The 22,465-nt window shown below is 37.4% G+C and overlaps 1 protein-coding gene across 2 annotated transcripts in view; it reads left to right on the forward strand.

Annotated features, from left to right (window-relative positions):
* Nucleotides 1-18,486, forward strand: part of PAH (phenylalanine hydroxylase) — a 41,413-nt gene extending 22,927 nt beyond the window's left edge. The window contains exons 4-13 of one of the 2 annotated variants that reach the window (XM_070946707.1): nt 695-783; nt 5,270-5,337; nt 11,017-11,213; nt 11,394-11,529; nt 12,022-12,091; nt 12,993-13,049; nt 13,550-13,645; nt 14,274-14,407; nt 15,477-15,592; nt 17,077-18,486. In XM_070946707.1, the coding sequence (XP_070802808.1) occupies nt 695-783; nt 5,270-5,337; nt 11,017-11,213; nt 11,394-11,529; nt 12,022-12,091; nt 12,993-13,049; nt 13,550-13,645; nt 14,274-14,407; nt 15,477-15,592; nt 17,077-17,120 (1,007 nt within the window). In that variant the 3' untranslated portion in view covers nt 17,121-18,486. The remainder of the gene's footprint in view (nt 1-694; nt 784-5,269; nt 5,338-11,016; nt 11,214-11,393; nt 11,530-12,021; nt 12,092-12,992; nt 13,050-13,549; nt 13,646-14,273; nt 14,408-15,476; nt 15,593-17,076) is intronic. The other variant, XM_070946709.1, reaches the window with a different exon arrangement.
* The last annotated feature ends 3,979 nt before the right edge of the window (nt 18,487-22,465 follow it).

Below are 22,465 nucleotides of genomic sequence, written 5' to 3' on the forward strand. Positions count from 1 at the left end.
AATTTACTGAACAAGTCTAGAAATACCAGTCTTTAACCCAACATTATACAGTGGTTCCTTGCTACTCAACTGCTTTGAAACTTATTGAATTTAGTACTCAATGCATGAAAAGACGTGAAGATTTTTATTTATTTATTAGAATTTGTCAAACAAAAACAAACAAGAATAAAAGAATAAAAATACAATGACAGGGACAATAGGCACATTAGTGCACTTATGTACGCCCCCTCTACTGACCACTTAAGTATGATGTAAGGTCCACGGAAGTCAATTTGTGACTGAAACTGTGAAAATTTGTAGCTGAAACAACTGAATCAGGTAGCGCATTCCAGACTTTGACAAGTCTATTATAGAAATCATATTTTTTACAGTCAAGTTTTGTTCCGTTACTCATTGCTTGTTTGATACTCAGCTAGAACTTGTCATTTTCAGCTGCCTTGTGACTCACTACATTATTCCTTATGGGGAAAATTTGTTTAGTATTCACTGTTTTTGGTACTCATCGCTCCTCCTGGAACCAATTAACAATGAGTACAGAAGGACCAGTATATATTAAATTATCTATTATTTATATTTTGGTGTAAATTTCAAGCAAATGCTGAATAAAATAACAGGAATATAACTTCATATTCCATATGCTCTTATGAAGTAGCAAGGAACTAATTATAACTGATGCTTCTTTTCTGCTTTCTAGTTCCATGGTTCCCAAGATCTATTCAAGAACTGGACAGATTTGCAAATCAGATCCTCAGCTATGGAGCAGAACTGGATGCTGACCATCCTGTAAGAAAGGACAAAAATTTGTTAAAGACAAAACAACAACAGCAACAACAATCCATTCCCTTTTAAAGAAAAAAAATCTGTTTCTAAACTCATATGTAATTTTACATTTTAAAATGGAAGCATTGTTCAGATTTTACCATTCTAGAATTGAGGATTTTGGGAACTGAGCCCAAAACAACATTTTGAGGATGGTTGCCATAAGACAGACAAAAGCCTGAATTATGATCTTCATTTGTGGCTATTGGCATGAAGTGTCATCCTTGTGAAGTTAGGGGCATATTTAAAAGAAATAGTCAGAATCATATAAATAGAGAATTTCTTATAATCTGAATGGCGCAGATGAAAACGTGCATAGATAACTAAACAAAAAAAATCTATGTTTCCAAGAATGTATTTCTTACTAATTTACTATTCTGTAGATCTGTCATCAATCCCTAACATAGTGAGGTATAATAACTATAACTTTCAGAATTACTCTTTATGCAGTGTCACCATTTAAAGAACTCTAGGTAAAAATATCCACATTGGAAGAGGGGGAAAATTCTATTGTAGCTCAACACTGCCATCTAGGGTTTGTGAGATTGAGAAACATCGCAAAAACTTTACTCTGGATTTTTTTTTTTTAAACTGTGAATTCAGAGTAATTAAGAGTGGTGGATCTAGTTTTTGTGTATCTGATTAGTTACGATGCTGATATTAGAATTCATGCTATCACTTCATTGGGAAAAAAATGAGGGGCATTTTTTAATTGACTTCAGGCTCCTATAATTAAGCAAAGATAATTAAGCTCTGAATGCGGGAAATATCTTAATGGGAGATCAAATAAGCTCCCGTATTGCAAAGAATCTTGCATATTGTCGTCTACTGAAATACTCAGTAGACAACAAGCAACACATAGAGTTGTTATATCTCTGTGAACGATGTGATATCTTCTTTATTCTGCCTTCTTTTCTTCTCCATTTTAACTCTTCCTCTAAATAATTCCTTTTTTAAAATTCTAAATATTTGGTTCCAGTGTTTTTCAGAGTATTGATAAATTATGTATTTTGGGATTTCTAGTAAAAATCCAAAATAATGACTGGTGTGTGTGTGTGTGTGTGTGAGAGAGAGAGAGAGAGAGAGGAGGAGGGAGAGAGATGAGGAAAAATTTTAAAGCAACGATCAGCTTGTGGTGATTTTAACATTTTTTAGGCGCTAGGTAGGGAGATGTTCACAACACTTTGTGAACACAATAAAATTTTGGATAAATGACCACATAATTGCTTACCACTGATCAAGGAAAACAACATTCTGTATCTTTCTGATGTCAGAAGATGTAGTGTAGCCAGTAATTATCACTATTAATTTAACTGAAGCTGGGTACTTGTAAATAAATTATACAGAACGCAGCAAAAAGTACTGCTATTACACTAATTGAGGAAGAGTGATTAGCCTTTCACTAGCTCACTAGTTTAATCTAAAATGAATAATGCACCCCATATAATTATTTGGCACACACAATATTTGGTCGAATCCTAGAACAAAATAAGGTGAATGGGGGTCATTGTACTGAAGAACAAGTGAATAATATTATAGATACAGAAGCACAGTAACCAAAGGCAAGATGAAACTATTAACAAAAGATAATGCATCCAAATGAAGGACTCGTCTCAAATCCAGCTCCTAGAAACAGTTAATCAATGGCCTTTTTCTTGTAGGGTTTGCTGTTGTTTGGAATAGGGAAACAAAGGTACATCTAGATATTTCCAATAATAAGTCAAACTGGAAGTATTATCTGAAATTTCTTCAGTATATCTACTGTATATTAAATTTGCTACCGTCCACTTAGATCTTAGCTTCATCTTGGACAATCTGCCCTATGTAAGATTAGTGAAGCTATCAGATCCTAGTATATAATTATGCTATCACCCAACTGTTTAACAGTACAGCGATTGCTAAGGTGTCATAGAATCATAGGACTGGAAGTGACCTTGGAGGTTTTCTAACCCAATTCCCTGCCCATTCCAGACAAATCTTTTCTTGAAAAACTCCAGCAAAGGAGAATCCATAATTCTGGTAGGTAAGCTGTTCCGTTAGTTAATAGTTCTCACTGTCAGGAATTTCTCATTAGTTCCAGGTTGGTTGTCTCCAGTGGTGGGATCCTACCGGTTTAACAACCGGTTTGGTGATCGCGCGCTTTGCACGCACGCACAATTGAACAAAAAATCACCTTCAGCGTTAGTGCTGGGGAATTAAAACAGCTGAGGCACAGCAATCCGCTCTGCCGTGCTAATCAGCTGTGAAGATATAGGTAAGTAAAGCTCAGGGGTGGGTGGGTGGGGCCAGCTGATCGTCGGAGCGAACCAGTTCACTCCCAGCTGATTGTCGGAGCTACCGGTTCACCTGAAATGGTCCAAACCGGTAGAAACCCACCACTGGATGTCTCTTTAATGAGTTTCCACCCATTGCTTCTTGACATACCCTCAGGCGCTTTGGACAATAAGTCAATCCCCTCACCTCTGTGATAGCCCCTCAAGTACTGGAAACCAGCTATCATGTATATTCCTAAAACTTCTCTATCTTGGAACAGACATATATAGTTCCCTTAACTCAGAGATCTTCAAACTTGGCAGCTTTAAGACTTGTGGACTTCAACTCCCAGAATTCTCCAGCCTTTGTTGCTCTTCTCTGTACTCTTTTAGTGTCTCAGTATCTTTTTTGTATCATAGAACTAGATGAAATATTCCAAGCATTGGCCTCATTAGTGCAGTATAGAATGGCACTATCACTTCTTGTGATCCTGATGCTATTCTTCTATTGAGGAAGTCATTTCTAATACAGCTGCACTGGTTTCCATTTTTTATCTGAAACCAATGCTTTGTTTTGGACATTGAAAATTGTATATCTTCTTGACTTTGAATAACGGGAAGTTCCCTTACATATTTTCCAAAGTCTTATCTGCCAGTGATATCTCCCTTTTTTAAATTAAAGAAAGGCATGGGGTCTGCTAAGAAAAGCAGGATTTTAAAATAGGCAGGTTGATTGACAGTTATCACAGTATTTCTCTTTTTTGATACAATTTATCATCATCATCATCACCATTATTGTATTTAATTATGATGTGCTGTCATTTTATATGAATTGTTTTTATTTTCATTTTTAGATAATTAAACAGTAGGCATTTTCCTTCCAGCCATTTGTCTATAGTATTGTTGGAAGAAATGTCCATCTGGGTTCAATTCCAAGTGGGAAGAAAGGCACTGGAAACATGGAGACTGCTTGGAAAGATGGTTTAATGGTGGACAGGACCACATGTTTTTTTTTTTGGGTCCTGTATTCTGATTGGTTGTCAGACTCCTATGGGGCCATGCTGGGGTAACTTTGTAGTGTCTTGAGTCCCAAGCTTGGTTGAATCTTGCTGGGTGATGTAATATCCCCAGGTGCCATGTGGTGAGATCAGTTGCTAGACGGGTAGAGGGCTAATCCTATCATGTCCTGAGGGCCATGTCTTAATCCCATCACCCTGGAACTGAAGGTGGGGGCAGGGAGCTCCAGGGAGCTGTTATGTTTTAAAAAACATGTTTCTCCTTCTCTCATCCAGGGAAATATAATATTCTGCCTTTTTAATATTTCCTAAAATATTTCATTCTTCTAGGAGAGGGGTCGGTACTAACTTCCTACAGTATGTTTATTATTGCTTGACTTATAAAATCCAGGCTTAGAATACTAATACAATGAAGTAGTGTATTTCCATAAGTGCCAAAATAATTTGGGATCTGTTCTGATGCCTACCCTGCAGAACACCTTCCCTCCTGATTTAGGGTGGCCTGATCCTACCCTTGTCGCCTTTTTATATGGCTGTTTTTATATCAGTGTTTCTGTTTTTTTACGCTTGTTAGATATCTGCAGTTATTTCATTAAGATGGGGAGCATTTAAGTTTTCAGAGCAAATAAATAAAATCTGCTGTGTGGTCACAAATATTGAAAAATATATTTATTATTTATTTAATTCAATTTATAGGACCACTGAAATTGCAGATAGCAATAGTATTTAGACTTATATAGTGCTTCACAGTTCACAGTTTACAGCCCTCTTTAAGCTGTTTACAGAGTCAGCATTGCCCCCAACAATCTGGGGCCTCATCTGGGTCTCATCTGGGTTGCAAACATAGGATTAAAATCAATACAAATCAATTGATCAATGCTATTCAGGAAGGATATTCCAATGAGGGACAGGATGGAGCTGTATCGGTGTTTTAAAAACAATACATAAAGTAACTATGTTTTCCCAGGGCTGTACTATTGCATATTTTTATTAAACTTACCTAGGTCAAATCTTTGAACCTTTTGGTGAATCTTGAATCTTGATTTGGAGAATTGTGATCCTCCAAATCCCTTCTAGAGCATGATTTGCCTTAAATCAACTTGCAAGACATCCGTTTTCTTTAAATTGTACCCACATTTTTAAACGCTCACAAAGCAATCTTTTTTTGTTATCTGTTTCTAGGGTTTCAAAGATCCAGCTTATCGGGCCAGAAGAAAGGAATTTGCAGATATAGCATACAACTACAGGCAGTAAGTATGCAGATTAGAAAGAAGAAACTACCTCCTAAAATAACTTCTTTGGCACAAAATAGGTGTTCTTTTTGATCAAACAGTGGTCTACAGCAGGGGTCTCCAACTTTGGCAACTTTAAGACTTGCGGACTTCAACCAGCTTTGCTGGCTGAGGAACTCTGGGAGTTGAAGTCCGCAAGTCTTAAAGTTGCCAAGGTTGGAGATCCCTGGTCTACAGAGTGAAGATGATGGCCCACAACAGCATTCAAATATTCACCATCAATTACCTGGCCAGGACCCTTCACTGCCTTAGTAAGGACCTCTGCCTCTTCAACCACCAGTCAGCTGAATGTTTATTTAGTAATCAGTAAAGAAGTTTGAGGAACACTGCAGAAGGTACAGTAGAAATGTGCATCTTGAATTATCCAGAAGTGATCAGGAGCATATTAGACACATTATAAATCAAGGTTAGCTTTTCCCTATGTATTCTTTGCAACAGTACTGCTTCAATGAAGATGTTGGGGAACTGGCCACATGGCTGAGATGGATGTGGAAATGGCATTGGTCATTTGGTCAGTGAGAGGGATGATGCAAATTATGGCCCTGAAGGAGGAAGAAGAAAAATGAGACAAATTTATTCTGTGTAGAGCAGGTTGGATTGGATACAGCATGAAATAATAGAATAAGAATGAATTCCAGACTACAAGCAGGCAGGCTATCTATAGATGCTTAGAGAACAATAGAGCAGTGTCTCCCATAGCTGGAGAATCCATTGCTTTATTCCTCAATCTTTGGCCAAAGATCTCCAATGAGGATTACCTCACTCTTCCTGAAGTACTTAATTTGGTTGTTGAACTATCTTGACCATCAAAACATTTCTTTTGTTGTTCATCTGAATTTAAATTCATGGAATTGTAAGAGTACGTATGGATCCTTTTACATTTGGATAATTGTGCTTTAGAATGTTAAATTAAGATCCATTCTATCAAAAAGAAGCATCATGACGGATTTAAAAAAAAGCTTATTTTCATTGTTAGCATTATCTGTAGCAGATCTGGAAGCCTTTGAACAGAGAGGAAACCTAAGCATTTTGAAATCAAAGGAACGGAAGGAGGAAAAGTTTAAATGAATAGTTTGTTATCAAATTAAATAAGAAAAGGCAAACCAAACCAAATGAAGGTAGAAAGTCTCATGTGAATTCTAGAGTCATTCATACAGGGCCCACCTGAATTCACTGAGAGTCCAAATAAAACGGACCAAGAGACCAAATATTCCTCCAGTCAAATTTTCCATAAAATGTTTATTTTCTCTTGCTTGCTTTCTTCTTCCTCTGTTCTTAGATCCTCCTTTGACTGCATTTATCCCCCAATTACAGCCTTCTGGTAATAAATGGCATTCAGACGAGGATCATGCTCCATCCCCCACAAAGCTTTGTTATCTAATTGTGCTGCGGCATCAGAGGCGACTACAAAGCACCAGGCACCAAATGAAACAGCATCTCATACGCTTCACATTAAACAGGGGAGAGGAAAGAAGTGTGTATAATTTGCATTATAGCAAGGACTATGAGCAAGATTAAAATAATGCATTGCGTATGTTCTTGATCTAATTGTGTCTATCGTCACTGTTCCAGCTGCATGATAAAATGTTCAATGAGCTGGTTAGTCTTCACACTATTTTCTGGACTGTGGGACTGAAGAGATAGTGTAGTAGTGATTTTATGCATGGTCCAATTTGATAATTAAATCCTATTATCAACTAATAGGAAGTACAGACTCTTCCCCCACCTCTCTCCCTCCCTCCCTCCCCTCCCTGCCTCTCTTGCCAAACTATGGATGATTCATTTATTTATTGTCTATATCAAATAGGACTCTATTTATAGAGTCCTCAATCTTTAATAGCTAATAAAGCAAATGAGTATGGGATGGCCAAGGAGTTTCCTTCCTTCCTTCCTTCCTTCCTTCCTTCCTTCCTTCCTTCCTTCCTTCCTTCCTTCGTTCCTTGGAATGTCATCTTCCAGATCCTCATTTGACAGAGTCCTTGTTAAACAATTATTTAAGCCTATTTTGGGCATTAGTGTTTTCTGCTTCAAAACTGACAACATGATAGAAAAGGTGTCAAGGGCCCACCCAAAATATAAAAGAAAAATAAAGGGTTTGGAATCCAAATTCAACCTTAATGATAGAACAGGGAAAACTTTTTAACAAAAACAGGCTTGATTTTTATAGTGTTCACTGTTAAAGATAGACACGGATATCAGCAGCTCCAAGAAATGGGGTTATGGAGAAGGGGCTAAAATAGATTTGGCAAATATGTAATTGGAGCCTAGCCATTGTCTTTGGATGTTGTGGGAACCACACTTGCATGTTGAGCTGAGAAAGGGTCCGTTCTTTGGATGGACAGCATAGCACAAACACTACACTTTGCTAATTCAGATTTGGGGTGTAGTAATTTGGAATTTTAGAGCAAGCGGTTGATCCTTCTGGTTTAGATGGCTTTGCTTTGTCAACCTATCTGAAACTAGCCGTTGTGATTTATGCTGTAATGTATGGATAAAACCATGCTTTAAAAATCCTTGAGTCGGCATGGATTCATGACAAAGAGTTGTAATGATGAGAGTTTTAATAGGTTCAAATGAAGTCACAAAGCCAGTGGGTGAAATTTTTCCCCCCACCAAGCCCACTTCCTGAAATTGCTATGAAGATGAAATGCATATCCTTTGAAAAAGAGTAAGATAAACAGGAAATCAGGAAAGGTGTAGCATTTACTGCATGTGTACATGTATAGGAAAACATGTGTATATGTATAGGAAAACAATAAACATGCAAACAATAGGAGCTGTGGACATGAAATTACAGGCCTTTCAAGGACAATCTGTGGAGCAGGAGGGACAATTTAGGATGTTGTTGTGTGGCTCATTTTTAAGACCCTCGGTCATTCATCTTTTTGCCCCCCCCCCTTTATGTATGCCCACACTTAACACCCCCGTCTCTTCAGTTCTTCCTTCTCACCTGCCACCCTGAGCCTTGGTCTATTGATCTCAGCAGCTTTCAAATTGGTGTCTGACAGAGCCTTAAACCTCTCCTCTTTTCTTAGGCCCACGAAGGTGGCCTAAGGATTAATGAGAAATGTCAATGCTATAGAAACCACAGTAGTTTCATCACACGCACCTCCATCTCATTCAAAATCATGTTTAAGGCTCCAAAGATCAAGGAGGACTGGTGCAGAGACACAGAAAATTGCACAATTATTTGGGGGGGGGGCTGCCCCTAGGATCAGGCTGAAGTGAAGGGACCAGGAATGGTGGGGGTATCACTCATCTTCTGACAAAGAGCTGCCACTTTAGAAATCCCTCCTATTATCCCCACGGTGCCACAAACCCTATTCAATTGCTGGGGTGCGGAGGGGGGGGAGCTTTGATTTGGGGCAGGATGAGAGAAAAGGCTTAGATAAGTTGCCTGTCCATGTTTAAAATTATTTTCTGAGCAGCAGACCTCCCCCCCTCCCCCCGCTCCCCCAGTTTTAATGTCAAGGCAACAAGTCGAGCAAGTCAAAAGATTCCTTTTGGGTTCAAGACAGAGCCAGGCTGACTGTTGGGGACTTATCTTTAGGGAAGAGACAGATCTGCTAGTCCTGCTGAGCCATTACCAGGGTCGACTTTTAGCACCCCAGTTTTAAGGCCAGGAGAGATTGGAGGCATTGTTTAGTTAAGCCATCTGCTTTGTACACCGGCCTGGTTTTCAGTGTCAATCACATGTACATCAGATTATTTCGTCTTCGGATCATTAAAGCTGCAAAGCAAGAACAGCATGGGAGAAATTAGGCCAAACTGTTACTGCATAGTGAGGAAGTAAGGAAGTTGGGAATGGTGCTGATGTTTCTTAAGAATTAATCCCCAACAGGTGTTTTTGTTTTCCTAAATCCATGTAATTCAATCCTAAATAATAGAGTGGATAAGAGACTATCATATCCTTCTGGGATTCCAGCAGTGTTCTTTACTGTCTCCTTTTCTGCATCTTCTCAAATATTAAAATTGCTCATGTTACCCCAGATGGTCTCATGCTGGAACATTTTGGGAATTAGGACCCAACTGTGTGTGGAGCAATTGCTTGTTTGCTGCAGCTTTTTAAAAGTCCATCACAAGAAGGACCTCATTACGAAGCATTTTTTAAACCTCTTGGTGGGGCAAAAGAGATGACTGTAAATGTTCATCTCTTCTGCAAGGAGCAAAGAGAAATTGTTGAAAGAACACCACCTGTTCTTCTTATAATAAAAGTAGGTTTGAATTTTCTATTGTTGCTTTGTGCACTTATTTACCTGATCTACCTGCTGACTGGGAATTCTGGAAGTTCTCAGAACTGCATCAGATTGGGGAAGATTGCAATAAAAACTACTGACATGGGTAAATAATTCAACCTAATGCTGTGCTGAAACATTCTGTTACATTTTTTCTCCTGTCATTCAGAAGAAAGATAATTTCTTTTCAAAATTTATTTCGATGGAGGAGAGATTTTTTCCATAATATTTTGATGGATGGAGCATGATGTTCTTGATTTGCTGCATTATAAGATGGCCAAGGAATGCCCTGTCTTATTATACAACTGTCTCTTTGGAGAGTTGTATCTGTCCTGACTTTCTGCACTTCTCTTCAAACTTGATGGAAGATCCTATCAGCCTGTTTTATTTTGGCAAGTTTGGGAAGGTGCATTTTCAAAAAGGCAACCGGGCTTTGTTTTTCCTTGAAGATGTTTTGCTTCTCATCCAAGAAGCTTCCTCAGTTCCACTGAATGGTGGAAAATGGAAGGATTTGGGTAACTACAGAAGGCTCAGAGAAATGGAAAGATGGCTTAGTGGGAAACAGAAATCCCAGTAGTAACACCCTCTACTGCTTCACAGTGAAGAAAGCCCCAAAATATTTGATAATAAGCCTAACAAGCAACCTTCTGTCCATGGAAAAATGTTTTCAGAAATTGCAAGTTCAGCATAATATCATTTTGATCCAATAGAAGACAACTTCATATGGATATAGCAGACTGGGATAAAATGAACAGGACTCTGATTATTCCACAACAAGTTTAATATGTGAAAAACATGATAGCAATAGCAATATCACTTAGACTTATATACCACTTTACAGTGCTTGTACAGCCCTCTCTAAGCGATTTACAGAGCCAGCACATTGCCCCCAACAATCTGGGTTCTCATTTTACCCACCTCAGAAGGATGGAAGGCTGAGTCAACCTCGAGCCTGGTGAGATTTGAACTGCCAAATTTCAGGCAGCCAGCAGTCAGCAGAAGTAGCCTGCAGTACTGCATTTTAAGCACTGTGCCACTGTGGCTCATGATAAACTCATAGCAGTAATCAAACTGTCAGGGCTGTTTGAACCAGAATATAGTGTTTATCAGTAAGGAGAATTTTAGCATACATTAACCTGTCTTATATCTGTTTGACCTATAAGCAATTGTAGATTTGGTGATGGGATGTGTGTTGAATATTGGCATAAAGTTGCTTAAATGTACAATGGAAGAATCAAAGGACACACGTATGAATACACTGTAGCAAAAAGTTCATCAACATGATTACTTTCCCCGCCTCACCTGTAAAGATCTGCCACAGCACATCAGATTGAATGAATTGAATCAGAGTTGATGTTGATAAGATGGGAATGTAGGTATTTTTTTTTTACTTCCCTTTCAGTGGGCAACCTATACCCAGGGTGACTTACACTGAGGAAGAGAAGAAGACATGGGGGATAGTCTTTAGGGAGCTGAAGACTCTCTACCCTACTCATGCTTGCTATGAACACAATCATGTGTTTCCACTTCTGGAAAAATACTGCGGCTACCAAGAGGATAACATCCCCCAGCTTGAAGATGTCTCAAACTTTTTGAGAAGTAAGTAAATAGTGCTTGAAAATCCGATATAAATGTGGCTTGTGTATCAGACGCAATCAGACTGCAATTCTGTTTCTAGAAGTAAGTAACTCAATGATTTCTGAATAAGAAATGTTGAACTGAACTTTAGAACATAGCTAAATCTGAAGTCACAATTTAGAACTTTTCTGTTCTTTCAAGGCTGCACTGGATTTCGCTTACGACCTGTGGCTGGTCTTCTTTCATCTCGAGATTTTTTGGGTGGCTTGGCTTTTAGAGTATTTCACTCTACGCAGTACATTCGCCATTCATCAAAACCAATGTATACACCTGAACCGTACGTATTTCGTCTTGTAAAGTATTATGTATTATGCTTGGAAGCCTAGAATATTATGCATAATCAAAGGGGAAGTGGACCAAGACAGTACAGAAATGTGCATAAAACTTTATAGAATATGTATGAATATTCTCCAGAGATTATTGATTTTTGTTTAGAGGTCATGCATCTATAAGTTGGCACAATAAAGAATAAGGAAGAAAGGGAAGGAAGCCATGGTAGGGAAGTGTTAATTCTATCTGATTACACATATATACGTTTAGCAAGGTAAATCAGGTAATCTGGTATATTCCAGATATTTTTGGTCAAAATTCTTGCAATCTCTTGCTTTTGGCTCGCTAAACTTGAAAGAAGTCCAAAACATATGTAGCAAATCACATTGTTTCTCCTAGCAATAGTTTATTGAAATAACAGGATTCTTCTAATGTATTAGTCCCTCTCAGAAACACATCTCATCTGAATGTTTTCATACTGATTTATATTTTCTTTTAGTGATGTTTGCCATGAACTCCTAGGACACGTCCCTCTATTTGCTGACCCTAGTTTTGCTCAGTTTTCTCAAGTAAGTAAAAGCTAAATTTTAATGTTAACAGTTGACTAGCAGGAGGTTCACACAGGCAGAAGATAATCCATTATCTGTCCAAGGGATCCAGAAAACTTTGAAAAACCTGACTTTGGTCCCAGGCCTGAGATTGATGCTTATGTCTTGTCTTGTCTTGTCTTGTCTTGTCTTGTCTTGTCTTGTCTTGTCTTGTCTTGTCTTGTCTTGTCTTGTCTTGTCTTGTCTTGTCTTGTCTTGTCTTTGGCTTGGCTTGGCTTTGCTTGGCTTGGCTTGGCTTGGCTTGGCTTGGCTTGGCTTGGCTTGGCTTGGCTCGGCTCGGCTCGGCTCGGCTTGGCTTGGCTCGGCTTGGCTCAGCTCTGTTGGTGTTTTTCTGGTAAGACTGGTCTATCAGGGCAACCTGATAGACCCAAATATGGGATGGAACATACGGCTTCTGCTTTCACCTTTCAGCCCCAATCCAGGAGCCTTCCCGGACAGTCGCTTCTGCAACTTTGCTCTATTGATTCTATTGTTAATTAGATCATTTTAATCTGGACTACCTTTTTGATTTAATGTTTTCTGTTATTTTTATTGAAATGTCCAATCTTACTTTATCCTAAATCAAAACTGTTAGGGCTTATTTTAAAGAGGGGGGGGGAGTTGCTAACATGGAAGTGAAGGCACATCCTTTTTAGCATGTTACACACGTGCACTTTTATTTTTCCTCTACACGTTACATACATAAAAATATCTGTGATTCCCTCTGTTGGAAAGAAATATAATTTACAAGCAGAAATATTTTCTTGATAATTTCTCTCCTTTCTTTCATTTTCAGATTTAAAAAAGTTGTGTATCTATGTGTGTGCAGGGATTGTGTAGATGACAATAAAAATAAGAAACTGAAAATGTGTTGCTTTTACAGGAGATTGGGTTGGCTTCTCTAGGAGCTCCAGATGATTATATTGAGAAACTTGCAACGGTCAGTGTTGAATTTTGATAATAGCTTCAGTCATATCCTGCAATTAATATGGAGTGAAAGTTCTTGGCTGATTGGTTTCAGAATTATCTTGAAACTCCTCCTTGAAAAATAATTCATTTTTACACAATATGTACATTATATTAATGTAGCTAATCATTAAAAACTCATTACCTATTGTAATACTTTTATAAGCTTGAAATGTTTACCAAAAGATTATAATCATTAATACATTGGCATTTTATATACAGTAAAACAAATCATAGCATTTTTGAAGGTTAGTTATATGCAAAGAGTCAGGCTCTTACCCAAATAAACAACTAACCATTATTAATTGACAATAAAATCATCAAGAAAGTATCCATTCATGAACTATTTATAGAACAAAATTTTCATTACTATAAATCATTTTATTTCTTTTATTTATTTCATAGCTCTGTTTCAGCATCATCAGAAACTCTGTAGGCAACAGTAACAATAAACTCTGCACTATTTTATTTCAGGTTTACTGGTTCACTGTGGAATTTGGCCTCTGTAAAGAAGGCAACGCAGTTAAGGCTTATGGTGCTGGACTGTTGTCATCCTATGGGGAACTGCAGGTATGAATTCATGATTTCTGCAAATGAAGTTGATGAATCTTTCTGCAAAATAAAATTTGGCACGGTGATGTTTATGTAGCTTTGTTTCAAATGTAACCCAGTTTAAATTTGGTAGCTTTTTTCCCGAATTCTTATTGTCTTCTTCTTGATCCTCGAAAGGCTTATTCTCCCAATTTTCAAATATAAGCTATTCTGTTTCCTGGGAAAAAAGTCACTGTGACATCATGTACTGCTCTCTCTTCTTCTCTGTATACTTGACTATAATACAATAGCAATAGCACTTAGAATTATATACTGCTTCACAGTGCTTTCCAGCTCTCTCTAAGCGGTTTACAGAGTCAGCCTATTGCCCCCCAACAATCTGGGTCCTCATTTTACCCACCTTGGAAGGATGGAAGGCTAAGTCAACCTTGAGCCTGGTGAGATTCAATCTGCCAAACTGCTGGCAGCCGGTGATCAGCAGAAGTAGCCTGCAGTACTGCACTCTAACCACTCCGCCACCGTGGCTCTCTACAATGACACTCCCCATTCATGTTCAATACTGGAAAGAATTATTAGACCTTACTAAGCTTAAACTGTGGCAGCAACAATAATTTCTATTTAAAACCCTTCCGTTCTTTTCCTTTAGTACTCTCTGTCAGATAAACCTGTCACTGAACCTCTCATCTTGGAAAAGACTGCAGTTCAAAAATATCCAGTTACTGAATTCCAGCCTGTTTACTATGTAGCTGAAAGTTTTGAAGACGCAAAACAAAAGTTAAGGTAGGATCTGCTTAGATTACTATCAAAACCATACAGTAGTGGCCAAAATTGTGGAAACCTTTTGGGAAAAGTATATTTTTGAGGTTTGATGGCTAATAACACCACTTTTTCTTTTTCTTTTTCTTTTTCTTTTTTTTTGGAGTTTCAAGATAATCATATTCCACTGCTGGAATGGCCTGGGAATAGTCCAGACCTTAACCCAATTGAAAATCTATGGAGCCGACTAAAGAAACGTGTTAGTCAGAAGCAATCCAACAATAAAACCCAGTTAATAGAAGCAATCATTCAATCTTGGTTTCACATTATAACAGCTGCAGAACTGAAAGACTTGGTCATTCCATGGGCAGACATTGTAAGGCTGTAATTCATGCTAAAGGTTACCCAACTAAGTATTAACTGACATGGTGATAGTTTTTGTATATCTCATTTTTTTCTATGATGGTAATTTCTGTATATCTTATTTTTTCTACATGTTTCACTTTTCTTTATACTGTAACTACTATTCTAATAGCAAATCCTTCATAAAAGTTATTGCATTACATTCTTGATTAAATTATCTTTTCCTTGATATATAATTTTATGGTACTACTCCAAAAGAAAGTGGTGTTATTAGCTAGTTTTAGAAAATAGACTTTTCCCAGAAGGTTTCCACAATTTTGCCCACTACTGTAGGTTTACTGCCAGCTACCTTAAAAATCTTTAATTTGAAAGAGGAATTTCAAAGTTATTAATAAAAGCTCACCTGTGAGGTAAATGATAACCCAGAGAAGTTGGACCAAGGGATACACTGCAAGAGAAGACTGAGAAATTGATACTGTAAGAAATACATGAAAGAGCAAAAACAAACGAAACGGTCCCCATTTTGTCCCCATATCAAAGGAAAGACATAGCTTATATTCCATCAGTAAGATATGCATAATAGTTTTTATTTATTGCACAAGATCTCAGCTTTATCGTTCATCTTTCCATTTCAAACAAATCATTCAGTTCCTAGCTATAAAGAAGGACATTTCACCAAAAAAAACCCTGAACATATGGCTGCCTTTAAATGTTTGCTCTGCATTTACAGAAAATACACCTCAACGATTTCACGTCCGTTTTCAGTCCGTTATAATCCATATACTGAAAGAATTGAGGTTTTGGACAATATCAAGCAATTAAAGAATTTAGCAGATGCTATTGGCAGTAAGTACTTAATTTTAGAACCTTGGATGGGTTTGCTCGGATGCCAGCCAAGAATCTTTTATATGTCTGATTTGCCTTTTCATTTTATTCAACTAATAGTTCCTTGTGTACAAAGAAATGGATGTTTGACTTTGGATGCATTTTGAAACTTCAAACACTATATAAGATAGATGGAATCATGTATCATGACTTTCAGGTTCATAACAAATTGAAAAACATATTATTTTTATTCCAATTCTAGTAGCATATTTAAAATAAACGTTTTTGTGTTTAGATTGCAATGACAGATATATTCATTTTCTCCTGGAATTCAGAGGAGTTTCATAATGAATGTATTTTTGTAGACCGTATGCATTTTTTGCTGTTTATCAGCCTCAACAACGTATTTTTAATAGTTTCCTATTAAAGATCTGAAGATCTGAAAAAGTGTTTACTAATGGTTGTTTGTGCACAAAAAAGATTCTTGTGTGAGTGGGAGCTTTTATGTTATATGGAATCTATAGACTATAAATTTACAGTTGTAGCACAGTTGATTTTCTTCTTCATAAGTCATTCAATACATTTCCTCCAAACACATATGTAGGTAGTCCTGGACTTATAACCACATTTGAGCCCAGAATTTATGTTGCTAAGTGAGAAATTTGTTAAGTGAGCTTTGTCCCGCCTCACGACTTTTCTTGCCATATTTGTTAAGTGAATCACTGCAGTTGTTAAATTAGTAACACGGTTGTTAAGTGAATCTGGCTTTCCCATTGGCTTTGCTTGTCAGAAGGTCACCAAAAGGGGATCACGTGGCCCTGGGATACTTCAACTGTCATAAATAGGAACCAGTTCCCAAGCATCTGAATTTTGAGCCCATGACCACAAGGATGCTGCAACTGTCATAAATGTGAAAAACGATCATAAGTCACTTTTTTCAATGCTGTTCAACTTTGAACGGTCAGTAAATGAACTGTTGTAAGTTGAGGACTACCTGTATTGTCCACTTTGCATTCTCCCCATAAGATTGTACCAGTGGTGGGTTTCAAAATTTTTTACTACCGGTTCTGTGGATGTGGCTTGGTGGGCGTGGCATGGCTTGGTGGGTGTGGCAAGGGAAGGATACTATAAAATCTCCATTCCCTCCCCAATCCAGGGGAAGGATACTGCAAAATCCCCATTTCCTCCCGATCAGCTGGGACTTGGGAGGCAGAGAATAGATGGGGGTGGGGCCAGTAAAATTTTTACTACTGGTTCTCCAAACTACTCAAAATTTCTGCTACCGGTTCTCCAGAACTGGTCAGAACCTGCTGAAACCCACCTCTGGACTGTACTATGTTTTCTTTTGTTTGCCCAGTAATCTCTGCATCATTATCTCTACTGACAAGATAAATTATGCATAGCTTCATATGCACTGACTTCTACTCCATGAAGAAAAAGTTAACATGCAGATGTAGCACATATAAAGCAAAGTGAAACTTGCATTTTTCTTGATTTCTTTGCAGATGAAATGGAACTTCTTCGCAATGCTCTCCAGAAGATCAAGTGAAACTTTTTTTTTCTTTTAACCAAGACAGTTTGCTCATAATTAACATATATTGCAGAAAAGTAACAAAATCTAATATATAATATGTTTATATGTATATCTATACATAAATCCCTCTCCAGATTTTGATATGATCATATAAATCTCTACAAAATTAATATAAATAACTCTTTAGCTAGGAACTAGGCCTTTCAAACATGATTTCTATAGGATAGTGTTTATATTGTTACACTAAGTCCTGATATAAACCAATGCAGCGTATATAATTAAAAAAGGAAAATAGTAGGAAAATAGTAGAAAAGATTTAATTCATATTTTATATAAGAGCTTTGCATTTTGGAAGTGCATTTAATCAAGTGCTTTTATTCTTTCCAATCCAATATAACCTTGTGAAGGTGATCAAGACTCTATCAGCAGGGCAGCTCTCTGAAAATGTTATGGAAGGGGACCAAAGTTGGTGTAGGAGAATTGGCAAAAGAAAGAGTGAAATTGAAAGGTTGCAGAAAACATGCCTGAGCACATTTTTTTTAAAAAAAAAAATTGCGATGCATCTCTGGAAAGAATTCAGGAAGCTACATTGTATCCATACCTTTTGAAGTCTTTATTAATTTTACTTTTACTTTCTTACAGTGCTAATTATCTATGAATCAGGTGTGAAGATTATGTTGATGTTAGGTATCATGTACAATTGTATAATAATGTCCAACATGTTAAAGATAAATATTTTAAATTGATCCACTGGGATTGATGTAAAGTTCCATATGTAACCTATCGGGAAGGAGATAATGGTGACATGCAAAAGTCCAGCATGCTGTGCAAATATATATTTTTTCTTTTAATACTCATGTCCCACCTACAAGTCTGTCCCAGTTAGCACATTCTACGGATGTATTTTTGCTGGTAGAACCATTTCACCGGCAGAATATATCTGTGCTGCATATGTCTGCAAATTCATGGTTTGCAGGGGAAAATCCAATTTTTACTGCTATCTTTAAATGTATATAGATTATTTACATTGATCATCTGAAGAAAAATGTACATTGATACCCTTATTCAAATGATTCAAACACTGGCTAATGTAAAGCTAAACATTTTAAACAACTATACTTACATTTAAGTTCTTTATTGCTAGCTAATTTGTAGAAAAAAAATTAATCCAAATGTTTATCACATTTTTCTTAAACCAATATTTAAAATGTATAATTGTTTCAATTAAATGCAATACCTTTGCTATTTTTGTGCATGGAACCTAAGGGTTTTCATAATAGTTATTCTCTAAAATTAATATATTCATTACAATTGTCTTATATTTTAAATTCATTTTCAGTGAAATTTTGATGGTTCATGTTAAAGTAGGAATAGATGTAACTGAGTTAATAAAAAGATTTGTCAAAGTATATGTATAAGTGATTTTATGATGGAATATAATCTGGTAGTCCACAAGTGAAGGAGAGGCTATGTCAGTGATGGTAAATTTTTTTGGCACTGAGTGCCAAAAAGGGAGCGCATGTGTGCGCATGGCACTAATGCCAAAAAGGGAGCACTTCGCACATGCACGCTTGCTTCACACGCATGCACACACTCATCAGGGCAGGTACCAGGAAGAGGAGCTGCCCAGGGGGCATGCGCGTGCCGGATAAGGTACTTCTGGTTTCCTGCGTGTGCATGCGCACCAGCCAGCAAGTCTTCTGGTTACTGCCACGCATGCGCATGCACTGATCAGCTGGCCGGTGCGCATGTTCATGCCAGAAAATGGAAGACCAGCTCTTCCAGTTTTCAACACTGCCACACACACAAAGGCCAGCTGATTTTCGCGTGCGTATATGCACCAGAAACCCAGAAGAGGAATGGGTGACGCTGCAAATGCCAGGCAACATGGCTTTGCATGCCACTTCGGGCACACGTGCCATAGATTCGCCATCATGGAGTTATGTTGTGAACTAGTTTGAAGTTACTGGAAAATGGGATTTTCTATTGGCATTATATATCTAATAAGAAAAAAGGAATTATGAAGATAAACTGAATAAATATATGAGAAGCCACATGATTTTCATTTCATATGATTCAACTAATGATCTAATTAACTTTTTAAATCAATGCAGTCTGCAGCCTTTACTTTCTTTATTATGGGATTACATTTAATTGGATGTTTAAGATTTCATTGCCTAGTAGCAATATGAAATGCAATTGCTAGGCTCTTAATAAGTATTATTTCAGCTCATAAAACATTGCTTTTCATGGCTGAATTATGTCCATGTTTTCCAAGGTTGTGGCAAAAAAGAGCAAATTAATTAAGATTGGATGTTCTCCTTAATTATAACGATCACTAAAGCTCAGAGGTATCTGAAAAAAAATCACCTGGGATTAGGGCTGTTGTAATGCTAGCCAACATAGGCATGAATACAAGAATAAATTTCCAAATATAATTACTTAATACTTTAATTTCATTAAACCTATTGAGAAAATGACTAATTCATATTTTATGAGATAGACTTATATTCCTTGTATGTCATGAAACAATTTTTGTTCAGCATACAACCAACCAATTTCTTTCAATACGGGAAATTTATACCTTTATTTATTTTATCAATATTTTAAAATCTGTCTCCCATAGAGAAATTCTTGGAATTCTCCTTCTACTTTCTGGGATTTTCTTGAACATGCTTTTCTCAATAAAATTGCAATTAATTGAACTAATGTTTAAAGCTCCAACTAGTATTATAAATATCCATAAATCATAAATGTGCCTATATATTATTTGATTAACATTTTTATTATGATTATATTCCACTACTAAAATTATAGCACTATCATCTATCAGTTACACTCTTGAAATTTTGATGATAAAATTTTATATTGTTATTACTATGTTACTTAAGCCAATTAGATCCCTTTAGGTTTCCTGGATTTCCAAGTAAATAACAATATAAACAAAATAACAATTATCAATAAAATATTTATTTTCCTTCTAAAATACTTTTAGAAATAACATTTCGGTTTCCCCATAAATTGGTTAATATACGTCAAGTTTTAAAAATTATGGCACATTAATATATGCATACTATATATTACAGCTTAAGTTACATTGCATTCAAATTTAAATTAAATTGCATTCAAATCAAGGATTTAATAACCAAAAAATAATAATTAGCAGCCCTCCTCAGAACCAGATTTGTGTACTATCTTGAAGAAATTGTGCTTCACAATGATATACAGAGATACACAAACACATTTATCGCCTCTTAAATGAAAACTAACTGGAGAAGCCAATCATAAATACCAAAGAGAACTCTGCCAATTTAATCCACCGGTGTGGATTCAGCTGTCAATGAGCATTTTTCAGCACCGAGGACAGCACCGTGGTGCCGCTACGAATTTTGCGATTGCCCTATAGGGTGAAGGATGAAATGGTGCCCAACCGCTTTGAATTGGTATTGAAGTGTTTCAGTCTTGGGCAACGGGGTATTAAGAGGGCTCTTCAGTACCTTACACACATGTTTGGGATCTGGGTTTAGGTGAAATAAAATTTACTGTAGGTTCATAGGCTTTGCAAAAATCGTGCAGGTGTTGTTTGCATTGAAGAGTTTATTGCTTGAAGGTTTCAAGTAAGATTCTCTTCGTGCAATGTGACAAGTCTGTATTGATTTTCTCCGTGATATTTTTGTATTTATTTGCCAAGACAATATCAAGGAATTGGGCATCTCTCACCCAGATTATCCCTCTCCATATAAAGAACAGACGAAGGGTGGTTTAAAAAAAAAAAAAAAAAAAACCGGCAGGGCTGAGATTAGTTTAGAGAGGTAAATGAAATGACATAAGAAAATAGATATTGTTGAGGAAGGGGTTAGGGGGATCACATTTATTAAGGAGTCTATTAATGCAATTGATTTTAAGATGCATTTAATAAAACAATTTGTAGATGCCTTTGACAGAAAGCCAAAAAGCAGAAATAGCGTCTGATTTCATTTCATTTGCTTGATACTTAAATTCGAATTATTTTAGGCTGCAAATCTTCCTCAGAGCCTTTTGAGCCAAGGTTGCTTCCCTGATGCCACCATCTGCCTTGTGGTAAAATCCCACGGAATTCCGTGGAATTCCTACCAAGTCAACTGAAGAACCCACACTTAGAGGTCACGTTTATCCATAAACCCCCAACAAAGAAGCACAACTGGATAGCTCTGCAGACTAAGCACTGTAATTTAACACCAGCTGCCTGCAATTACTGCAAGTTCGAATCTCCCCAGGCTCAAGGTTGACTCAGCCTTCCATCCTTTCTAAGGTAGGTAAATTGAGGACCCAGTTTGTGGGGGCAATAAGCTGACTTTGTATAAAATATACAAAAGTATGAAGGCTGTTGCTTAACGCACTGTAAGCCGCCCTGAGTCTCCGGAGAAGGGCGGCATATAAATCAAATTAAACAAACAAACAAACTGCTGCGTTCCTATTATCCGCTTTCTCAAACAAATTATATGATGCTCGGAATCACAGAATATCAAATAATAATAATAATAATAATAATAATAATAATAATAATAATAATAATAATAATAATAATAATATCTAGGTTTCCCTACAACGTCGGGGAACAATTTGTTACAACAATTTGTAATTCCAGGCAAACCCAGATTGCGGTGCGAATGCGACTGAATGGGCTTCTTTTACCCACTACAGCAGGTCAATCTAATTGACAGCCAACAGCATCTTTCTTGTACCGGAGGAGGAGGGGGGGTAGGGAAAGGAGTGATGTTCACACAATCAGAATAAAGCTATTTAAATGTTTTGAGCCTAAGCATTCTGAGGACAGCGATCGAATTTTCTCCTTACCCTATTTTTTGGGTGGGTGGGTAGGTGGGAGGGAAGGGGAGTCGTTTCTAGACGTCTCTGAACACATATGGTTCTCAAAGCAGCTAGCAGTCAGTTAAAAAATAGGCAAAATTGGCACATAGCCGGTGTGTGTGTGTGTGTGTGTGTGCGTGCGTGCGCGCGCGGGAGCCCAGCATTACACTACAATGCAAGAACCGCAAAAAGTTACTGTCAAACCATTTTAAGGGGGAGAGTTATTTCCCTCGGAAACAGAGTCCCTATGATGGTTAAGACAGTGTGGGTCGATCGCGTGCCAAAGACTCCCCCAATCTGGTACCTTCCGGATGTATTGGATTCCTCTCCCCCCCCCATCCCCAGACGGCCTCACTTTGATGCGATTGGAAGGCATTCATTTGAAAGAAGAAGGAAGCATTACGGGAACTCACCTCCTTCCCCGTACTGGAGGATCCCGTCCCAGTTCTCCCCGGCCCGCAGCAAGTACACAACTCCACCGCCGCGCTCCTAGAAGACGCGTTTGGGCAGCT

This window comes from Pituophis catenifer, unplaced genomic scaffold, assembly GCF_029215685.1.
Source record: "Pituophis catenifer annectens isolate HBS135680 unplaced genomic scaffold, rPitCat1.0.hap2 SCAF_7, whole genome shotgun sequence".
NCBI classification, from domain to species: domain Eukaryota; kingdom Metazoa; phylum Chordata; class Lepidosauria; order Squamata; family Colubridae; genus Pituophis; species Pituophis catenifer.